The following is an 18,107-nucleotide window of genomic DNA, read 5'->3' as shown; positions in this document are numbered from 1 at the left end:
ATTTCGGGTGCTATTTTGCTAACCTTATAATATATTATACGTCCACAGCACCCTCTAGTGTTCAAAGACATTCTTGCAGTATAACCATGAGGTATGATTTTGGGAAAAAGTGCTGTCTTGATTGAGAATTCACTGTTGATGCAAGCCAAGTGAATTTTCACTTTGCTGTTATTTTTCTGCACACCTTTTTTTTTGTTGTTATTGTTTGTTGTTTGGAGACAGGGTTTCTTTGTTTAACTGCCCTGGCTATCCAGAACTTACTTTGAGATCTGCCTGTCTCTGTCTCTGCCTCCTGAATGTTGGGATTAAAGGTGTGTGCCCAGCTTGCTGTTGAGAATTTTGAACCATAATACATTGTTAACAGCAACCACAGATACGAAATATTCCAATAAAAATAAAATCTCTGAGTTTTCTACTAGCCAGCTAACTGTTGCAGTTGTTAGAGCTGATCAAATGATAGAGTTACATCCCTCAATCTCAGGAGTCAGTGCCTGCTAAATGCTGGGGATGTGTCTGAGTTGATAGCGCTTGCACTGTGTAAAACCAGACATGGTGATACACACCTGGAATCCCAGTACTCTAGGCTGGCTCGGGGTACAGGAGAACCTGTTTTTTTTTTGTTTTTTTTGTTTTTTTGTTGTTTTTTGTTTTGAGAAGGGGTCTCACTATATGGACTCAAACTCAGAGAGTTTGCCTCCCAAGTGCTGGGATTAAAGGCGTGCACCACCACACTTGACAAGAAGACCCTGTCTTAAAAGGAAGGGAAAAAGAAACTACCTAGGAAAGTGAATGGAGTACGAGGTGACCAAGAGGTGACCAACGTTCACCTTTATCCTTGTGTTTTAGAGATGATCCCTGGGTCTGTTCTGATCAGTGATGCTGTCTTTCTGGAGCTGGTGGATGCCCTCAATCAGTATTCAGATGACGAAGAGGAAGGGCACAATGACACCTCCGATGGGAAGCAAGATGACAGCAAAGAAGATCTGCCAGTAACACGAAAGCGGAAACGCCATGCCATGGAAGGTGCATAGCTCTGCTTCTACAGACGGTTTTGAAATTGACAAGGACAGGGACGAAGGAAAAACTTAAAGCATAATTGCTCTTTAAGGACCATTTATGATTCTCATTGGTCCACTTAAAGGAGAAATACAGTCATTAACTGATAGTTTCAGCTGGCTGTGAACGAGCCGAATGAGAAAGTAGAAAAACTTCTAGAATAATCACTGCTTTTAGTTTCTAATTCTAATGTGTTTGGAAAATCTGGGAAGGTATAAAGGAGAAAATAAAATTACACTACAATCTTGTTACATAGGAGTAATCAGATTTTCGATTCCTTGTAGGTTTTAAATTGTACATGTATAAATCAGCATGCTCGTACAAGATTGAGATTGTGTGGGTACATGATACAAACTTTTATCTTCTTAGTTTAATTTTATGAATATTTTCCATGTTACTAGTATTTAATTCAATATTACTGAACTGCAGAGATAGCTCAGTGGTTCAAGTTCTTGCTCTGCAAGCATGAGGATCAGAGTCCAGATCCCCAGCACCCATGTAGATGCAGGATGGGTCTGTAATTCCTGCCTTCAAAGGTGCAGGCAGGGAGGCAGGGCGTCCTTAGGACAAGCTGTCTGGGGAGACTATGTTCTCAAACTCTGGGCCAGTGGATAAGGTGGAAGAGCAGTAGAGGAAGATGATTCCAGACATTAACCTCAAGACCTGCAGATACATGCGCACCCTCACATGTGCCCACATATGCAAGCATGCACCCATATACATGGTAATACACATCTGGAATCCCACAAACATAAAAGCAAAAGAAGAAACTATTGAATTACTGAATTACTATGTTATTCTGTTGTATGTCGAGGGATAGTCTCTTTCTATGAAAGGTTCCAGTGCCAGCCTTGTTCCTCAGCACTGATGGTATGGTGCGATCCAGCTCTCTGCAGCTCTTCACGAGCTCCTCCTCCCTTCTGGGTTCTAAGGGGACCGTAGGCTTTGTTACCAATAAGTGGATGTTTGGAGGAGCCCGGCAGCTCTTGTCATTGTGCTGTGACAAAGACAGAAGTTCAGATAGCTCTGTCTACAATCAGGCATTTCCTGTCCTTTCCAATTCAGGCAACAAAAAGAACTCCAAGAAGCAGTTTCCAAATGACATGATCTTCAGTGCCATTGCTTCAATGTTCCCTGAGAATGGCGTCCCCGATGACATGAAGGAGAGGTAGGGACAGCTGCTCCGCTTGAGCTTTCGCCAGGACTGTGGACCAGTTCCTGTCCAAGCTTGGGGTGGGTGGGTTGGTTGGTTGGTTTGATTAATAGAAAGCCCTGTTGATGATAAGTCAGCCATGGTTTGCCTACACTTTCTTGCCTACTTACCTCTCAGTGCCCTTTGCCATGTTAGGGATGATGCTGTGACAGACTCTGAGGACATCTGGGCAGAAGTCTTACTCTCTCCTTCTGGGTACTTACTCCAGTGCTATACTCCAGCGCCACCTCCTCCTTACTTTGATACTTATGCCCAGCCCTGCAGAATTACAGTGGTGTATCCACTTGGTCATCCTACCCCACCAAGCCTATAGAAACCACCCTTCTTCCCAGCAACCACATGGTGGCTCACAACCATCTGTAATGAGGTCTGGTGCCCTCTTCTGGCCTGCAGGCATATATACAGACAGAATATTGTATACACAACAAATAAATAAATAAATAAGTAAGTAAGTAAGTATGTATGTATGTATGTATGTATGTGAGGCAGAGGCAGGTGGATCTCTGTGAGTTCGAGACCAGCCTGGTCTACAAGAGCTAGTTCCTGGACAGGCTCCAAAATCACAGAGAAACCCTGTCTCGAAAAACAAAACAAGAAAAAAAAAGAAACCACCCTTCCTCCCTTGGCCCACCAGGCTTGGATGACAATCCCCTTGCTACAGTGGAGACAGGTTCCCGAGAGGAATTCTCTCTTTTCTTACAGGTATCGAGAGCTGACAGAGATGTCAGACCCCAATGCACTTCCCCCTCAGTGCACACCCAACATCGATGGCCCCAACGCCAAGTCAGTGCAGCGGGAGCAGTCTCTGCACTCTTTCCATACCCTCTTTTGCCGGCGCTGCTTTAAATACGACTGCTTCCTCCACCGTGAGTACAGCTACAGTATTTGAAGTGTTCCCCTCCTCCCACTGCGCCCCAGCTCCTGCTCTGGTGAGGGCTTTACAGAGGGCCGGTTCTGTGAATTTGCTCAGTGACAGTCTGCTGTGGTTTGCATGAGAGGTACAACCTAATAACCAACCATGATTCTCCCTTGGTGCCTCTCTGGCTTTGAAAGGATTATGGTGATATCAGAACTACATTCTGTGTACTTTGTCAGTCACCTTTTATATGACTTCAACACCTGCTGTAACTTCCTCACTCGGTTTTCCTGCTCCCTCTTTTATCAAATGGACAGAGCCTTGGAAACACTACAGCTTTTTGTCTTTCAGCTTTCCACGCCACTCCTAACGTCTATAAACGCAAGAACAAAGAAATCAAGATCGAACCAGAACCATGTGGCACAGACTGCTTCCTTTTGCTGGTAGGTTCTTAAGCTGTTCTGGCATTGTTAACACTGAAGTTGAGCAGGAAATGGTCCCTGAACTTTCTGTGTCTAGGAACACAAGCTAAGTGAGCCAGTTCACAGCACTGCAGGAGTCTCAAGGAGTTCCCCAGACGTGGTAGGATGGTGTAGTCTTCCTGTAAGGGTAATGGAGTAAGACTGGATGAACATTAATAAAGGATTTTCTGCTCTAAATATCACCTACTTAGTCTGAGACTATTGTTACATTCAGAACAAAGAGAGCTGTACATAGGTGTCAGTGCTGGGGTACTTGGGCTTGACCCCCAGTACCATCAAAGAAAAAAAATGAAGTGTGTGTGTTTGTGTCCACATGTGTGTCCATCCCCTATATGCACATACTGTCTTTTTTTGTTGTCTCTGTAAATACTTAGAACCACAGAAAGAAGAGCACATGAAGGGATTGATTCTGTGTCCACCCTCATGACCCTCTCTGATGGACAGGCCTTTTGTGGCTGTATAAATCTCCTGTGTATCTCAGGGGAGTAGATCTGTTACAGTGTGGACCCACATCTGCTTGGTCGTCACACAGAAGTCAGTGCTTAGAACATAAGAAAGAGATGGTGGGAAGCTGACTGCATCCTGAGGATATGGGGGCAGGCACCTAAAGACCCCACCTCCAGGTAGTGGCACACGCCTTTAATCCCCTAGTACTTGGGGGGCAGAGTTCCAGACAACCAGTGCTACACAGAAACACTGTCTTGGTAAAACCTTATTTAAAAAAGAGAAAAACCTCTCAGGGAACTCAGGGACACAGAGGGCTTACAGGGAGGGGAAGAAGGAATGGGCAGGAAGGCCATATACTGACTAGAATCTTTGTCATTCAGGCAGTATCTTCCTTTTTTTCTCTGACTGGCCCATCTCCGTGGCCTTCAGCCTCCTGATTACCAGTCCATAGAGTAGTTAGAGTGCTTCCAACCTTCAGAGTCACCCACACAGTTTCCTTGAGGCGATGCCCAGTGCTACACAGATAAATAACATTCTCTGGGGAGCTGGAGAGATGGCTCAGAGGTTAAGAGCATTGCCTGCTCTTCCAAAGGTCCTGAGTTCAATTCCCGGCAACCACATGGTGTCTCACAACCTTCTGTAATGGGGTCTGGTGCCCTCTTCTGGCCTGAAGGCATACAGACAGAATATTGTATACATAATAAATAAATATTTAAAAAAAAATAACATTCTCTGTCCCAGGTATTCTGCAGAGCAAGATTATTTAGCAGTTTAGAATGTTGGGCAGAGGAGGGTAAAGGAACTGGGGATACAAAGGGAACGGGAAGTAAAAGTGACTCCCAAGGACAGCTTCTTAGAAGGAGACCCGTTCACTTCTCTCCTACCAGCCTCCGTTCATTTCCTGCTTCGTTCATTCTGGCTACTAAACGCTGGTGGGGGCAAAGATGGAGGATTGGGGAACAGAAGGCTTTGACATGGTGAAGTATGTGCTGAAGGGGTAGCCGTACATCATTGGTGGCAGGAAATCTGAACAGAGATGTAGAAAGAGAGTAGGTGTAATCAAGGAGACACCATGTAACTGCTGAAGGAGAAAGATGCCAGAACAGACCCTTAACCTGTAAGCCATAAGCCTTGTAGTGACACACAGATTAATAGAAATGGGTTAATTTAAGATGTAAGAGCCAGCTAAAAATACGCCTGAGTCTTTGGCCAGTGTTTTAATTAATATAGTTTCTGTGTGATTATTTGGGTTGAAGTGGCTGGGAACAAAAGAGCAGTCTTTACTTACAATGGAGGTGGGGTTACTGCCTGAGGATCCCACATCAGGACCTTCGGAAGCACAAAGTGCTTGTATGGGTGGAAAGCAGTAACGGGAGAAGCCAGGCGGTGGTGGCTGGTGGCTAGCTGCCTGTAATCCCAGCACTTGGAAGGCAGAGGCAGGCCTCTCTGTGAGTTCAAGGCCAGCCTGGTCTACAAGAGCTAGTTCCAAACAAACAAACAAACAAAAAAACGGAAAAAGAAGGCAGTAACAGGAGGATGTGTGCTGAGTGAGGAATTAGTCATCTGGGGCCTGTGTCCTATTCTCGCTGACTAGCATGTCTCAGTGGGTCATGGTCTTCTGAGGCTTGTTTCTATAGTTCTGAAGGCAGACACATTTCAGTCACTTACTCTGCATGTGCCATAGTACATGTGGAGGTCAGAGGAGAATTTGAGGCGTTGGTTCTCTCTGACTATGTGAGTCCTAGGGGTGTAACTCAAGTGTTTATGTAGCAAAGTACTTTTACCCACTGAGCCACCTGCCCGGACATACTGCTTTTAAACCTCAGCAATCTACATGATTTGTGTGAGGTGATACACAAAACTGAGCAATAATAGGAAACTTAATATATACTGGTGTTAACTGAAGGCCAGCAGATATTCTCGGGTTCTGTAAATCTACAGTGAGATAATTAATTGCTCTAGGTAACCTTGGAGAGGGGGTGGGTGGGGTATAGTACTAGTCAGACTCCCAGAGGAGGGTCACTAGTCAGCTGTGCACATAATAGGTTGAGCTCAGGCAAAGGATGTATTATTACCTACATACAGTTTCTGCCATCGCTAAAACTGCAGTGGAAAGCCAAGTGCCTTCGGGAACATCTTTAGCAGGGTAACAGAAGGGACATGGCAGCAAACGTTACTTGTTGCTCATCTCAAGTGGGCTGTATGGTTATAGCAAAATAAATTAACTTTCTCCAACTCACGCCTTAAGTCCCCTGTGTATCAAGCCCTCTGCTGCCCCCACCATGCGTTGTCTGTTAATCCTCATGGTAACTCCCTAAAGTGGAAGAAGTTAGGAGTTTTAAAGTCACATATTTTGCAGTTTATTAAAAAAGTAAATGCTTATAGCATTTTTGGGATTCAGGCCTTGATCTAAGTCATGCCCATGCTTTTTTTTTTAATTATTCCAGGTCTTTCCCCAATGCATTGTCAACATTTTAGCCCTTGACAGGGCGTCGTCCTTCTCAGAGTCACCATTCTGAGACCCTGCGCTTGTCTGTTCCACTTCGATAGCCAGATGCACACATTCAAACGCGCTGGGCTCTCTTCCCTCAGCTCGTGTTTTACAGACTGTCTAATCATAACAAGATGTCTAGCCCAGCCAAAGCAAGGCTTCAGAGTGTTAGCTGAGAACTCACTTGTTTGTCTGTTAAAGGCTTCAGTGGAAGGCAGAGGATTTAAGCAGTCTGGAGAGAAACCAATGCTTGTAATTTTTTTTCTTCACCTTTTTTTTTTTTTAACAGTGCTGAGAATTGAACTTGGATCCTATGCTTGCTAGGCAAGTGCTCCAAAAGTTTTGCTTTTTATTAAGAACATTTTGTTTTCAGATTAGTCTCAAATATGGCTCAGGCTGGCCTGAACTCAGGAGCCTGCTTCAGCCTCCCAAATGCTGGAATTACAGGCATGCACCACCATGCCTCCACCTTTTTTGGGGTGTTGGTGTGAGGGAAAATTGGTTTTCTGAGGCAGTGTTTTGTGTAGCTCTAGACTCGTGTAGATGAGGCTAGCCCTGAAAGTCCTGATTCTCTGTCTCTGCTTCCATACGCTGGGGTCACCACCACGTCAGGCTTGCACTCGGCTCTCAAAGAACTTTTTTTTTTAACGTATAAAGAAATCGAAAAGACCTTCCTGGACATGAAGTATTTTTCTATCTTTATCTAGATACGTGTGGGGAGTTTGGGGATTAGGTCCAAGGCATCCTACTTACTACTTACATTTCTTCCAGTGAGCCACATCCTAGCTTGTCTGTTTAGATTTCATTTTCAGACTCATATCTGTGGTCAGAAACCATATTTGGCTATTAGCTATTTATTGTTTTTACCTCAAATAATTCCATCATTCATTTCTTCTTTTCGTGTTTGTTTTGAGACAAAGTCTCATTATGTTTCCCTTGCTGGCCGGGAACTCATTCTGCAAGCCACACTGACCTCAAACTCCCAGAGATCTGCCTGCCTTTGTAGACCAGGCTGACCTTGAACTCACAGAGATCCGCCTGCCTCTGCCTGCTGGGATTAAAGGCGTGCGCCACCATCGCCCGGCTATAGGAATCTTTTTTATTTTTTAAATATTTATTTATTTACTATGTATACAATATTCTGTCTGTGTGTATGCCTGCAGGCCAGAAGAGGGCACCAGACCTCATTACAGATGGTTGTGAGCCACCATGTGGTTGCTGGGAGTGCCATAGAATCTTAAAAGATATAATCTATACATCTTCAGCTTTGAGTGATATATGAAATTCATTCACTGTTAGTTATATGGGATTTAAGAACATCTGCAGGTGAAACAAGGTCAGACGGAATGAACCAGATGAAACCTGCTGAAACCTGCTCCATGTTCTAGGGCAGATACAGGATTCAGGGCTCCTTTCCCTAGGCCACTGACTGCTCTTCACATGTGGCCACAAAGCCTCTGTTTCAGTAACCAGCCTGGTCTACAGAGCTAGTGCCAGAACAGGCTCCAAAGCCACAGAGAAACCCTGTCTTGAAAAACCAAAAAAAAAAAAAAAAAAGATTCTATGGCACTTCTTTTGTGAAAATGTGTGTTTCCATTTTTGTGGATGTTTGGCTACCGTCATAATCTGCTCACACTTACATGGCACAAATAAAACCAAAGTTCCTTTACAGATGAAGTTTTGTGATGGCGGCATCAGCCTGGAGACCCTGGGCCTGTCCCTATTTCCTACCTGTAATGTGTTCACCACAGGAAGGAGCAAAGGAGTATGCCATGCTCCATAACCCTCGGTCCAAGTGCTCTGGGCGCCGGCGGCGAAGGCACCATGTGGTCAGCGCGTCCTGCTCCAACACATCTGCCTCTGCTATGGCTGAGACTAAAGAAGGAGACAGTGACAGGGACACAGGCAATGACTGGGCCTCCAGCTCTTCAGGTAAACAAATGACCAGGGTCAATGTCCAGCTCTTAATATTTATACCTTTTAGAAACTGTTAATTCTTGCTGGGTGGTGGTAGTGACGCACGCCTTTAATCCTAGCACTCGGGAGGCAGAGGCAGGTGGATCTCTGAGTTTGAAGCCAGTACTCTGGTCTACAGAGTGAGTACAGCCAGTACTATACAGAGAAAACCTGTCTTGAAAAACCAAAAAAGGAAAAAAAAACTCTCTTCCTACTGATTTACCTGAAGCAATGAAAGTCAGACACACACACAGACACACACACACAGAAGTGTGAGCACACTCACATTGTGTAGGCTAGGCTAGCTTCAAACTTGTTGTGACTCTGCTGACTGCCTGGATTTACAGGAGTGTCCCTGGAGTGGAACGGCCAATGTTTCCATTCTGATTAGTGACATGCTCCGGCACAGGGCCAACAGCTGCGTTCCACACGTTTATGTTTCTCTTCCTTGCCCAGAGGCTAACTCTCGCTGTCAGACCCCCACAAAACAGAAAGCCAGTCCAGCCCCACCTCAGCTCTGTGTTGTGGAAGCCCCCTCGGAGCCTGTGGAGTGGACTGGGGCTGAAGAATCTCTTTTCCGAGTCTTCCATGGCACCTACTTCAACAACTTCTGCTCAATAGCCAGGCTTCTGGGGACAAAGACATGCAAGCAGGTACTTCCTGGGGGCAGCAGGGTGGATGTGGGCCCTCCTTTCTCACTGCCGATCTCCTCTCCCATCTTAGCAGGCTGTGTCCAGACAGAAAGTGTCTTGGTTCAGTGTCTTGTACACGTCTCCTTCTAGATCATGGAGAGGCCTCGATCACAAACCATCTGCTCTCTTCCTTGCCCTGTGCAGTGTGTGTGTGTGTGTGTGTGTGTGTGGTGTATAGTGTGTGATGTGCACGTGCCATAGCAGTTCTTGGAGGGCAGAGAACAGTTTTTGGGAGCTGGTCCTTTCCTTAAACAATAGGATCTGTGGACTGAAATCAGGTCATCACTGTTGCCTGGCAATAGCTTTTCCTGTTGAGCCATCCTGCCACTCCACAGCACAGGTTCCTTAACCTAAAAGTCTGTAGAATTTATGTGTTTTTTAAAGGAATGTTTTCCTGGTACTGTTTATAGTTTTTGCAGGATATCAGAAGGCTCCATAGTCCAAAGGGGATAAATAGAGAAGACAGGGAGAGGAAACAAAAATGCTATAAAGGATGAAGCCTTGCTGAGGTGCTGCCGTGATGGACAGCCAGGGGTCTGCTACCTTTCTGCCAACAGAGGGAGCTAGTGCTTAGCCAGGGATACCCTTCCCATCAGGCCGCAAAAGGCATCTGCAGTTCCCTTCCTGAAAGAGGCAGAGTGGAGGATGAAAACCAGTGGGCAGCAGTGCTGTGTTTAGTAATTCTGCCTCCTGAGTCTAAGTAAACCTTCAGAGCCAGGGACCCCAGCCGCACCCTGTTTCTCCCTGACTAAAAAGATGCCCAAGTTAGCTGTTTATGAAGCCCAGATCCTTCTCAAGCCCAGCACCTGCTCAGTCACCTGCCTGGTCACCTGGCCCCGGCAGTGTGACAGGTCCGGTTGGTTTCTCTTCCAGGTCTTTCAGTTTGCAGTCAAGGAGGCCCTTATCCTGAAACTGCCAACAGATGAGCTCATGAACCCTTCCCAGAAGAAGAAAAGGAAACACAGGCAAGGCTGACAACGAACTCTTCTGGGCGGGTTGTCTGTGGTCTGCCCGCCTCCCCTCGGTGCCGCCCTTGCCCCCCTCTTGCCACTCACTGCACTGGGCAGAGCCCACCCATCCTATCGGGACACTCAGATGGCAGCCAGTGTCCTCAGCACTCCCTGAGGATCTGTGACTAGGGCCATCCCCTCCCTGTTGCCCACGCTGAGGACTCTTGAGCTAGCTGTCTGACTTTTCTTCTGAGTTTCTCGCCAGTAGGACGTGGGGGCTGTAGCTCTACACTAAAATTGTTTCCCCTTCTTGGGCGTTGACCATCATCCCCACTTACCAGCTTTGAGTAATTTGTTCCTTTTTTTTCTTTTTGTTTTGTTTTTTGTTGTTGTTTGTTTGTTTGCTTGTTTTCTGAGACAGGATTTCTCTGTGTAGCCCTGGCTATCCTGGAACTCAGTTTGTAAACCCAACTGACTTTGAACTCACTGAGATCCATCTGCTTCTGCCTCACAAGTTCTGGGATTAAAGGTGTGTGTCCCCACCACCTGGCTTGTTCCTTTTCTTTATATATTTATACGTGTTATTTTTCAGAGTTACATAACTGTGTTTATTGATTGGAAGTTAAAGGAAATTAATAGCTGTGCACGGTTAATTCCAGTACTTGAGAGGAAGAGGCAGATCTGCCTCTGTGAGTTCAAGGCCAGCCGGTCTACACAGTGAGAACTTGTCTGAAAAATGAAATCATCACTCTGATGGCTGGGTTCCCTGATGTGTATTACCAACCAGAGAAAGGGGGTGACTCTAGCTCCAGCTGCAAAGGAAGTCCTGTCCTTCTTCCCTGTCAGGTTTCTCATTGAAAGGCTTTCCCACCTGGCAGCTTAGAGCTCTGCCTAGCTAAGGGGAGAAGGCAGGAAGAGGAAGAAGCAATGGTGTGATAAAAGACAACTTTGTGAGTTTCGCTTTGTTAGACAGGCTCTAGATTCTGCATACCAGGGTAGGTACCTCCTGCTAAGGAACTCTAGAAAGGTACCTTGCAGTCGTTAGACTGTCCCACAGAGCAGGGCACCCTGTCGTTTGTCTGCATCTACAGAAGACAACGACGCAAACCTATCCTCGCTCTCTTTCTCCTAGGTTGTGGGCCGCACACTGCAGAAAAATTCAGCTGAAGAAAGGTAAGTTCGGTTGAAGAAAGGTAGGGGATAGATCAGAGTAGAGTATGTGATTATCATGTTCAGGGTGATGGGCTTCATCCTGCATGTGTACACGCACGAGCACAGGAGCGCACATGCGCGCACACACACACACACAAAGTTCAGACTGAGACCTCACCCTGTGGTTATCACCTTGCCACACCTATAGCTCTCCAGTTGACCCTGGCTGCTTCGCTGCTTCTGCAGATTGTAGATTTCTTTGCAGCATCTCAAGGGCTGAGCCAGTGGCTACAGCTGAGATACCCTCTCAGGAGATAAACTTACGGCCTTGTGGTCTCTGAGTTTCCTAGTGTGCTGTTTGCCAGGGCCAGACCTCTTTTCATGTTTAGAGTAGGTACCCTGTTATCGCAGGCCATCTCCATACCCCGCCCTCAAAGCAGATGTTTGTGTACTGGTCCTGTCGTGTGCTCGGTGTGCCCAAGGTCACGTTTGACTTGAGGGTAGAGCATCAAGGGAGCCTAGTCACAGTGTTCTTCTCTACTCTCTTCTAGATAACTCTTCTACACAGGTGTATAACTACCAACCCTGTGACCACCCGGACCGGCCCTGTGACAGCACCTGCCCCTGCATCATGACCCAGAATTTCTGTGAGAAGTTCTGCCAGTGCAGCCCAGACTGTAAGAGCACCCTGCTTTCACCATCATCTACCAAAGTGGTGGCCTTTGAGTGCCCAGGCTCCCTCCTGCCCCGTAGCTGCCTGTAGACCTTTGCTGTGCTTCAGGCGTCCCGCAGGGAAGGGAGGTGTGAGCCATCTGGAATAGTTGTGGGGATTGGTTGGTACTATTTTTAATTTTAAAACATTATTTTATTATTTTATGTATATAAGTGTTTTGCCTGCATGTATGTCTGCACTGTGGGCATACCTGTTGTCCAAGGAGGTCAGAAAAGGGAGTCAGATTCCCTAGAACTGGAGTCACAGACCATCGTGAGCCACTGTGTGGGTGCTGGAGGAGTAGTCAGTTCCCCCGCTGCTGACCACCGTTGCCAGGCAGAGCTCACATCAGGGAGCCCAGCCAGCACAGTGATGATTTCAGTTTTCAGACAAGTTCTCACTACGTAGACCAGGCTGGCCTTGAACCCCTTTTCTACTTTATAAAGCACCCAAGTCCTAGGCTTACAAAGTCTCTCTTCCCTCTCCCCCCGCTCCTTTCTGTATTTTCCTTTGTCCACCGCTTAGATAGCTGAGATTACAGGTATGTGCCACCTTTCTAGCTATGAAAGTCAGGGATTCTAGAAAGTCGTCTCCTTCTGGGGAGAAGTGAAGCAGAAGCTTTCCTAAGGTGCACTCACAGTCTCCTCTTTAGGATGCTGTTTTTAAAAGTGTTGGGGCTGGAGAGGTGGCTCAGTGGTTAAGAGCACTTTCTGCTCTTCCAGAGGACCTGAGTTTGGCTCCCAGCATCCATGTCAGGCAGCTCACAACCACTTGTAATTTCGTCTCCAGGAAATCTGACACCTTCTATCCTCGGGCATCCACGCACACTTGACATACACACATACATAAATGAAAATAAAAGTGGAAAAAAAAGGTTATATGGGTTGAGTGTGGTAGTGTGTAACTAACTAGGTCTGGAACGCCACTGTAGGAATCTGAGGCAGGAGGAGCAGAGTTCAAGACCAACCTGCGCTACTAATGAAACCATATTTCAACAACCCCCACCACCTCCAGTTTTGTTTAGGTGGATATGGTATTACCTAGCCTTGGGAGAAAGAGGCAGGTGGATTGCTTGAATCTATACTAAAACCCCGCCTCAAAAGAGAAAACTAGAGAAGAGGGGAAGGGAGAGAAGGAAAAAGGAAAGAAAAGAAAAACGAGGTCTGGTGAGGTGGTTCAGCAGGTAAAGGCAGCAAACAAACTTGCCAGGAAGCCTGGGTTAGATCCCTGGAACCACATAATGGAAGGAGAGCACTGCTTCCTGTGTTGTCTGTCCTCTTACCTAAAATACACACAGAATTATTTTGAGAGTTTTCGATAACCCAGGCCCAGACCTTGAACTCCTGATTCTCCTGCCCCTACCTCCTTACTGCCGAAATTACAGGTGTGTGCCATCACACTGGACCGATAGAGAATTCTTCATGTTTTTTTAATAGCTGAAGACTGATCGGTTGTGACCTTATACTTGCAAGGGAAGCCCTCTGTCTGTACCTACCCCAGCTAGAATTCTTTAGAACACATTTTTTATCATATATTAATGGAACAGAGTAAAGAGCCTTCATTTCAACATTTTCATATTAGCTGGAATTTATTTTATTTTGTTGTTGTTTTTTATTGAGGCAGGGTTTCACTGCGCAGTCCTGGATGGCTTCAAATTCACAGAGATATACCTGCCTTTGTCTCCTGAATGCTGAGATTAAAGCCATGTACTACCATACTTAGCCGAGGAGTCTATCTCTTAGTAGGAGCTGGAATGGGTAAAAGTGCAATACTATTCTTGTGGAAAACCCAAGTTTAATTCCCAGCACCCATAATCAGACAGCTCATAATGAAATACAACATTAGCTCCAAGGGAGCTGATGCCATGTTTTGGTCTCCAAGGGCTCCTGCACTCAGGTGTGCTTGCTCACCCACAGATAGATACGTGCATATAATTAAAATTAAAAAGTAAGTATGTGGCCGGGCAGTGGTGGCGCACGCCTTTAATCCCAGCACTTGGGAGGCAGAGGCAGGCGGATCTCTGTGAGTTCGAGACCAGCCTGGTCTACAAGAGCTAGTTCCAGGACAGGCTCCAAAACCACAGAGAAACCCTGTCTCGAAAAACCAAAAAAAAAAAAAAAAGTAAGTATGTGGGGGCTGGAGAGATGTCTCAGCAGTTAAAAGCAGAAAACCTGGGTTCTGTTCCTAGCACTGTCACAGCTACCTATAACTATAGCTTAGGGGGAATCGAACCCCACCTTCTGGCCTCTATGGATACTGCATGCATGTGTTGCACATACATAACCAGGCACACACCTCTAATCCCAGCATTCAGGAGTTAGAAGCAGGTGGATCTCTGCATTCAAGGCCAGTCTGGTCTACAGAGCAAGTTCCAGGATAGCCAGGACTGTCTCACAGAGAAACCCTATCAAAACAAAAACAAACCAAAAAAAAAAAAAAAGCAGGCATACACATACACTCATAAAATATAAATAAGTCTGTGTGTGTATTATATTTTATGTATAAATAAACCTAAAAAATAATTGTGTACACATATACATGCTTGCATATTATCTGGTAAGAGACAGGAGTCGGGGGTCAGCAGTACTCACCTTTCCTGCTTCGGGCTGTGCAGTTGATGGCAGCCTCTGGGCTTGCACAAGGCAGGGCCCAGGCAGGCTGTGATTGTCACCTCACAGGGAACAGATAATGATCTTAGCCACAGCAGATAAAGTGCCAGTGCTGGGGAGGGCTGCGGATGGAGGGCAGCGCAGAGCGGATGCATTCGCTTCTCAAAATGATACTTGTTTTGATGAGGATTTACTGTGAAAAGCACTGATTTCATTTTCTCTGGGGTTCTCTCCACCTTGCTTCTAAATTCTGTCAACAGGAATGAGAGGGGAACCCTGTTGGGGAATCTCCAGGTGACACCAAACAAGTCATACCTGCTCTATTGTCTGTTGGACTTGAATGTTGGGAATTAGTTCATAGTGTGTGTATCTGTGTGAGTACGCTGGTGCGTGTGCATGTATGTGCATGTGCAGCCAGAGGTCAGCCTTGGGTGTCATTCCTCAGGAGCCACTTAACTGGTGGGATCTCTCACTGGAGCTAAGGGCTTGCTTATTAGGGTAAGGCTGTCTGGTTAGTGAGCTCCAGGAATCCACTGTCGCTGGCTTCCCAGCACTGGGGTTACAAGAGCATAGGTGTTGCCATGCCTGGCTTTTGTATGTGGTTTCTGTGGATCAGATTCTCTTTTTCATGTTTACATGGCAAGAACTTTACCAATCAAGCCATCTCCTGAGCCCTGAAGGAGGTACTTCATCGTCTGAGGGGGGAAAGGCCAGATTGCCAACAGTCTTGAACATGTCACCTTTACTTCTCTGCTGTCCCTGAGTTCTGATCGGTGTGGGCCTCCTTCCTAACCGTCCCCCTCTCCCCACTCAGGCCAGAACCGTTTTCCCGGTTGTCGCTGTAAGACTCAGTGCAATACCAAGCAGTGTCCTTGCTATCTGGCAGTGCGGGAGTGTGACCCTGACTTGTGCCTCACCTGTGGGGCCTCAGAGCACTGGGACTGTAAGGTGGTGTCTTGCAAAAACTGCAGCATCCAGCGTGGCCTCAAAAAGGTGAGGTCTTTTTTTGGGTCAAGATCACAGTGGGAAAGAGGAAATGGTCCCAGGTGTCCTTGTCCCATTGTCTCCTCAGGGGGTTTGTATGTGAAAGTGTTTGACAGATTCTGTCAGTGGCCAGATTAATCAACTTTTCCATCCTACCAAAAGGAGCAGAGCGGTATGCGCTGTGGATGCTCACGTTCTGGTGTAAGACTTTGCAGTTTACCACTGGACTGCACTCCCAGCCCCAGCGTTGCCCCTTCTACCTCCTACATTGCAGTGTATGCCGGGACTCAGCCCAGGAGGTCCCCAAGGAAGAGGAAGAAAGTGTCCTGTTTCCTTTACCACTTCTGCTTCTTGTTTTTTACCCCCAAGAGCAGAATGGTTTGGGCTGTCTCTGTTCTCATGTTCCCCTGGCAGTTGGTAGTTCTTTCCACGCACCCCCATCACACACGTGCACATGCAGCACCCACGCCCACTCACACCCGCCCTGTCTTCTAAGGCTCGCCTCCCTCTCCCCCAGCACCTGCTGCTGGCCCCTTCTGATGTGGCCGGATGGGGCACCTTCATCAAGGAGTCTGTGCAGAAGAATGAATTCATTTCTGAATATTGTGGTGAGGTGAGTGCTCCAGGTTCAGCCCACATTCTTACTGGGAAGGGGCTGACAAGACGCTCTCGGATTTTCTGTGGGTTAGGCTCTGTGAATTAATCTCTAAATAACTCAGCCCAATCTTCATGTGGCCTCTCAGGGGATCCCACAGAACTGATTGCAGTCCTGAAACAAACCACGGTTTGTCAAGCACTGGTGTCTGGCTCTCCCCAACCTTCACCTGGCCAGCCTGGGTGGAGATGGGCCTAGTGTGGCCTGACATGCTGTCCCACACTGCCTCTCTCAGCTCAGACAGGTATACCTTGAGCAGGCAGCCTGACATCTTCTTGTTCCTTGTCTACTCCTCCAGCTCATCTCTCAGGATGAGGCTGATCGGCGAGGGAAGGTCTATGATAAATATATGTCCAGCTTCCTCTTCAATCTCAACAATGGTATGACATGGCCTCCCTTTTATACCAAAGTGATCATGTGCAAGCCTTTACAGCTAGCAGCCTCTGCTCTCTTCCAGGTTCAGGTCAGGCTGAGTCTGGCCAACAGATACTTCAAGCTGTGGTTGAACTTGGAAGGCCCATAGGCTCTGGTTCATTTCTGAGTTGTATTTGGAATGGGAACACAGGGCACTTCCACTTGAGAAGTTACCCTACCCAGTAGGTGGGAGAGAGCAGGCAGGCCATGTGTTTGTCCCATCTCCTGTTGCTATTCTGGGCTTCACATTCCCATTGGACTAAATTGTTTCTGTTGCCACTTAACTGACTTTAAACTAGAGCTAAAGAAGTGTGGAATTGAAGCCGGGCACATGGGTCACACCTGTATTCCCAGCACTTTAGAGGCCGGGACAAAAGAAATACCACAAATTTGAGGCCAGCCTGAGCTGCAGGTGACAAGCAAAAATGGGTCTAACGGCACGTACCTGTAATCACAGCACTAGGGAGGCTAAGGAATAGGATTATGCCATCTGCTCTAGGCCACCCTGGGCCACAGATAGAACTTGACTGTCCATCCCCCCAGAAGAACAGAAGTGTAGAGTTTCCTGGGACACTCATGATGTTCTTTTGATTTATGTCATGTAGATTTTGTAGTGGATGCTACCCGGAAAGGAAACAAAATTCGCTTTGCAAACCATTCAGTGAACCCCAACTGTTATGCCAAAGGTGAGTGAGTCTTCTGTAACCTAGGAAGTGGGGTGGGCTATATACCTCATGCACTATCATTTTTATCCATCATTCAACTCTTTGATTTTTGTTTTTTTGTTGTTGTTTGGTTGGTTGAGATATTATTTCTCGTGTAGCCCTGGCTGTCCTAGAACTAGCTTTGTAGACCAGCCTGGCCTCAACTCAGCTCTGCCTGCCCTCTCTTCTGAGTGCTAGGATTAAAGGCATGAGCCCCTGCCTCCTGGCTCATCATTCACTTTTTTTCAAGGATGCTCATGATTGACAGCTGACATCATTTTAGGCCTCCCAATTTCGTATTTTGCATTTTTCATTGACTACATTTAAAATGCTTTCCCACAATCATGATTTAAAGGTCACTATTCCCCCAAAGTCACCGGCTACAATAGCACATTCAAAAGCAGAGAGACAGGTGCTGCCATGATTACATTCTACTTCCATTTGATTGTACTGGGAATTTGGAGAGAGTCAGCACAGAATCCTAAGCACAGGCTTGTAGTGCTCTGTCCTCTCTCTGCAGTGGTCATGGTGAACGGAGATCACCGCATTGGGATCTTTGCCAAGAGAGCGATTCAGGCTGGTGAAGAGCTCTTCTTTGATTATAGGTGAGGTGGTTGGGATTGAGGCAGGAGTGGCTGTTAGGCTTGCTGTGGGGCTTAGTGCCGCTCCGGTGGGTGGAGGAGAGGCTCTGTACTTGACAGTGTCTGCCTCAGAACCAGGAGCATTACAAATGG

The 18,107-nt window shown here is 46.7% G+C and overlaps 1 protein-coding gene across 3 annotated transcripts in view; it reads left to right on the top strand.

The window, feature by feature from the left end:
• The window catches only part of Ezh1 (enhancer of zeste 1 polycomb repressive complex 2 subunit), a 37,471-nt gene that overhangs the window by 17,347 nt on the left and 2,017 nt on the right, over window positions 1–18,107 (top strand). For all 3 annotated transcript variants that reach the window (XM_050156642.1, XM_050156643.1, XM_050156644.1), the window contains 14 exons: window positions 847–1,023; window positions 2,122–2,224; window positions 2,972–3,135; window positions 3,477–3,568; window positions 8,297–8,477; window positions 8,958–9,154; window positions 10,067–10,158; window positions 11,276–11,316; window positions 11,847–11,972; window positions 15,431–15,609; window positions 16,118–16,213; window positions 16,554–16,635; window positions 17,275–17,355; window positions 17,894–17,978. In XM_050156642.1, the coding sequence (XP_050012599.1) occupies window positions 847–1,023; window positions 2,122–2,224; window positions 2,972–3,135; window positions 3,477–3,568; window positions 8,297–8,477; window positions 8,958–9,154; window positions 10,067–10,158; window positions 11,276–11,316; window positions 11,847–11,972; window positions 15,431–15,609; window positions 16,118–16,213; window positions 16,554–16,635; window positions 17,275–17,355; window positions 17,894–17,978 (1,696 nt within the window). The remainder of the gene's footprint in view (window positions 1–846; window positions 1,024–2,121; window positions 2,225–2,971; window positions 3,136–3,476; window positions 3,569–8,296; window positions 8,478–8,957; window positions 9,155–10,066; window positions 10,159–11,275; window positions 11,317–11,846; window positions 11,973–15,430; window positions 15,610–16,117; window positions 16,214–16,553; window positions 16,636–17,274; window positions 17,356–17,893; window positions 17,979–18,107) is intronic.

The sequence above is a fragment of the Alexandromys fortis genome, unplaced genomic scaffold, assembly GCF_014885135.2.
Source record: "Alexandromys fortis isolate MF-2015 unplaced genomic scaffold, M_Fortis_MF-2015_v1.1 scaffold_31, whole genome shotgun sequence".
NCBI lineage: Eukaryota > Metazoa > Chordata > Mammalia > Rodentia > Cricetidae > Alexandromys > Alexandromys fortis.
This window is presented reverse-complemented; position numbering and strand designations above follow the sequence as displayed.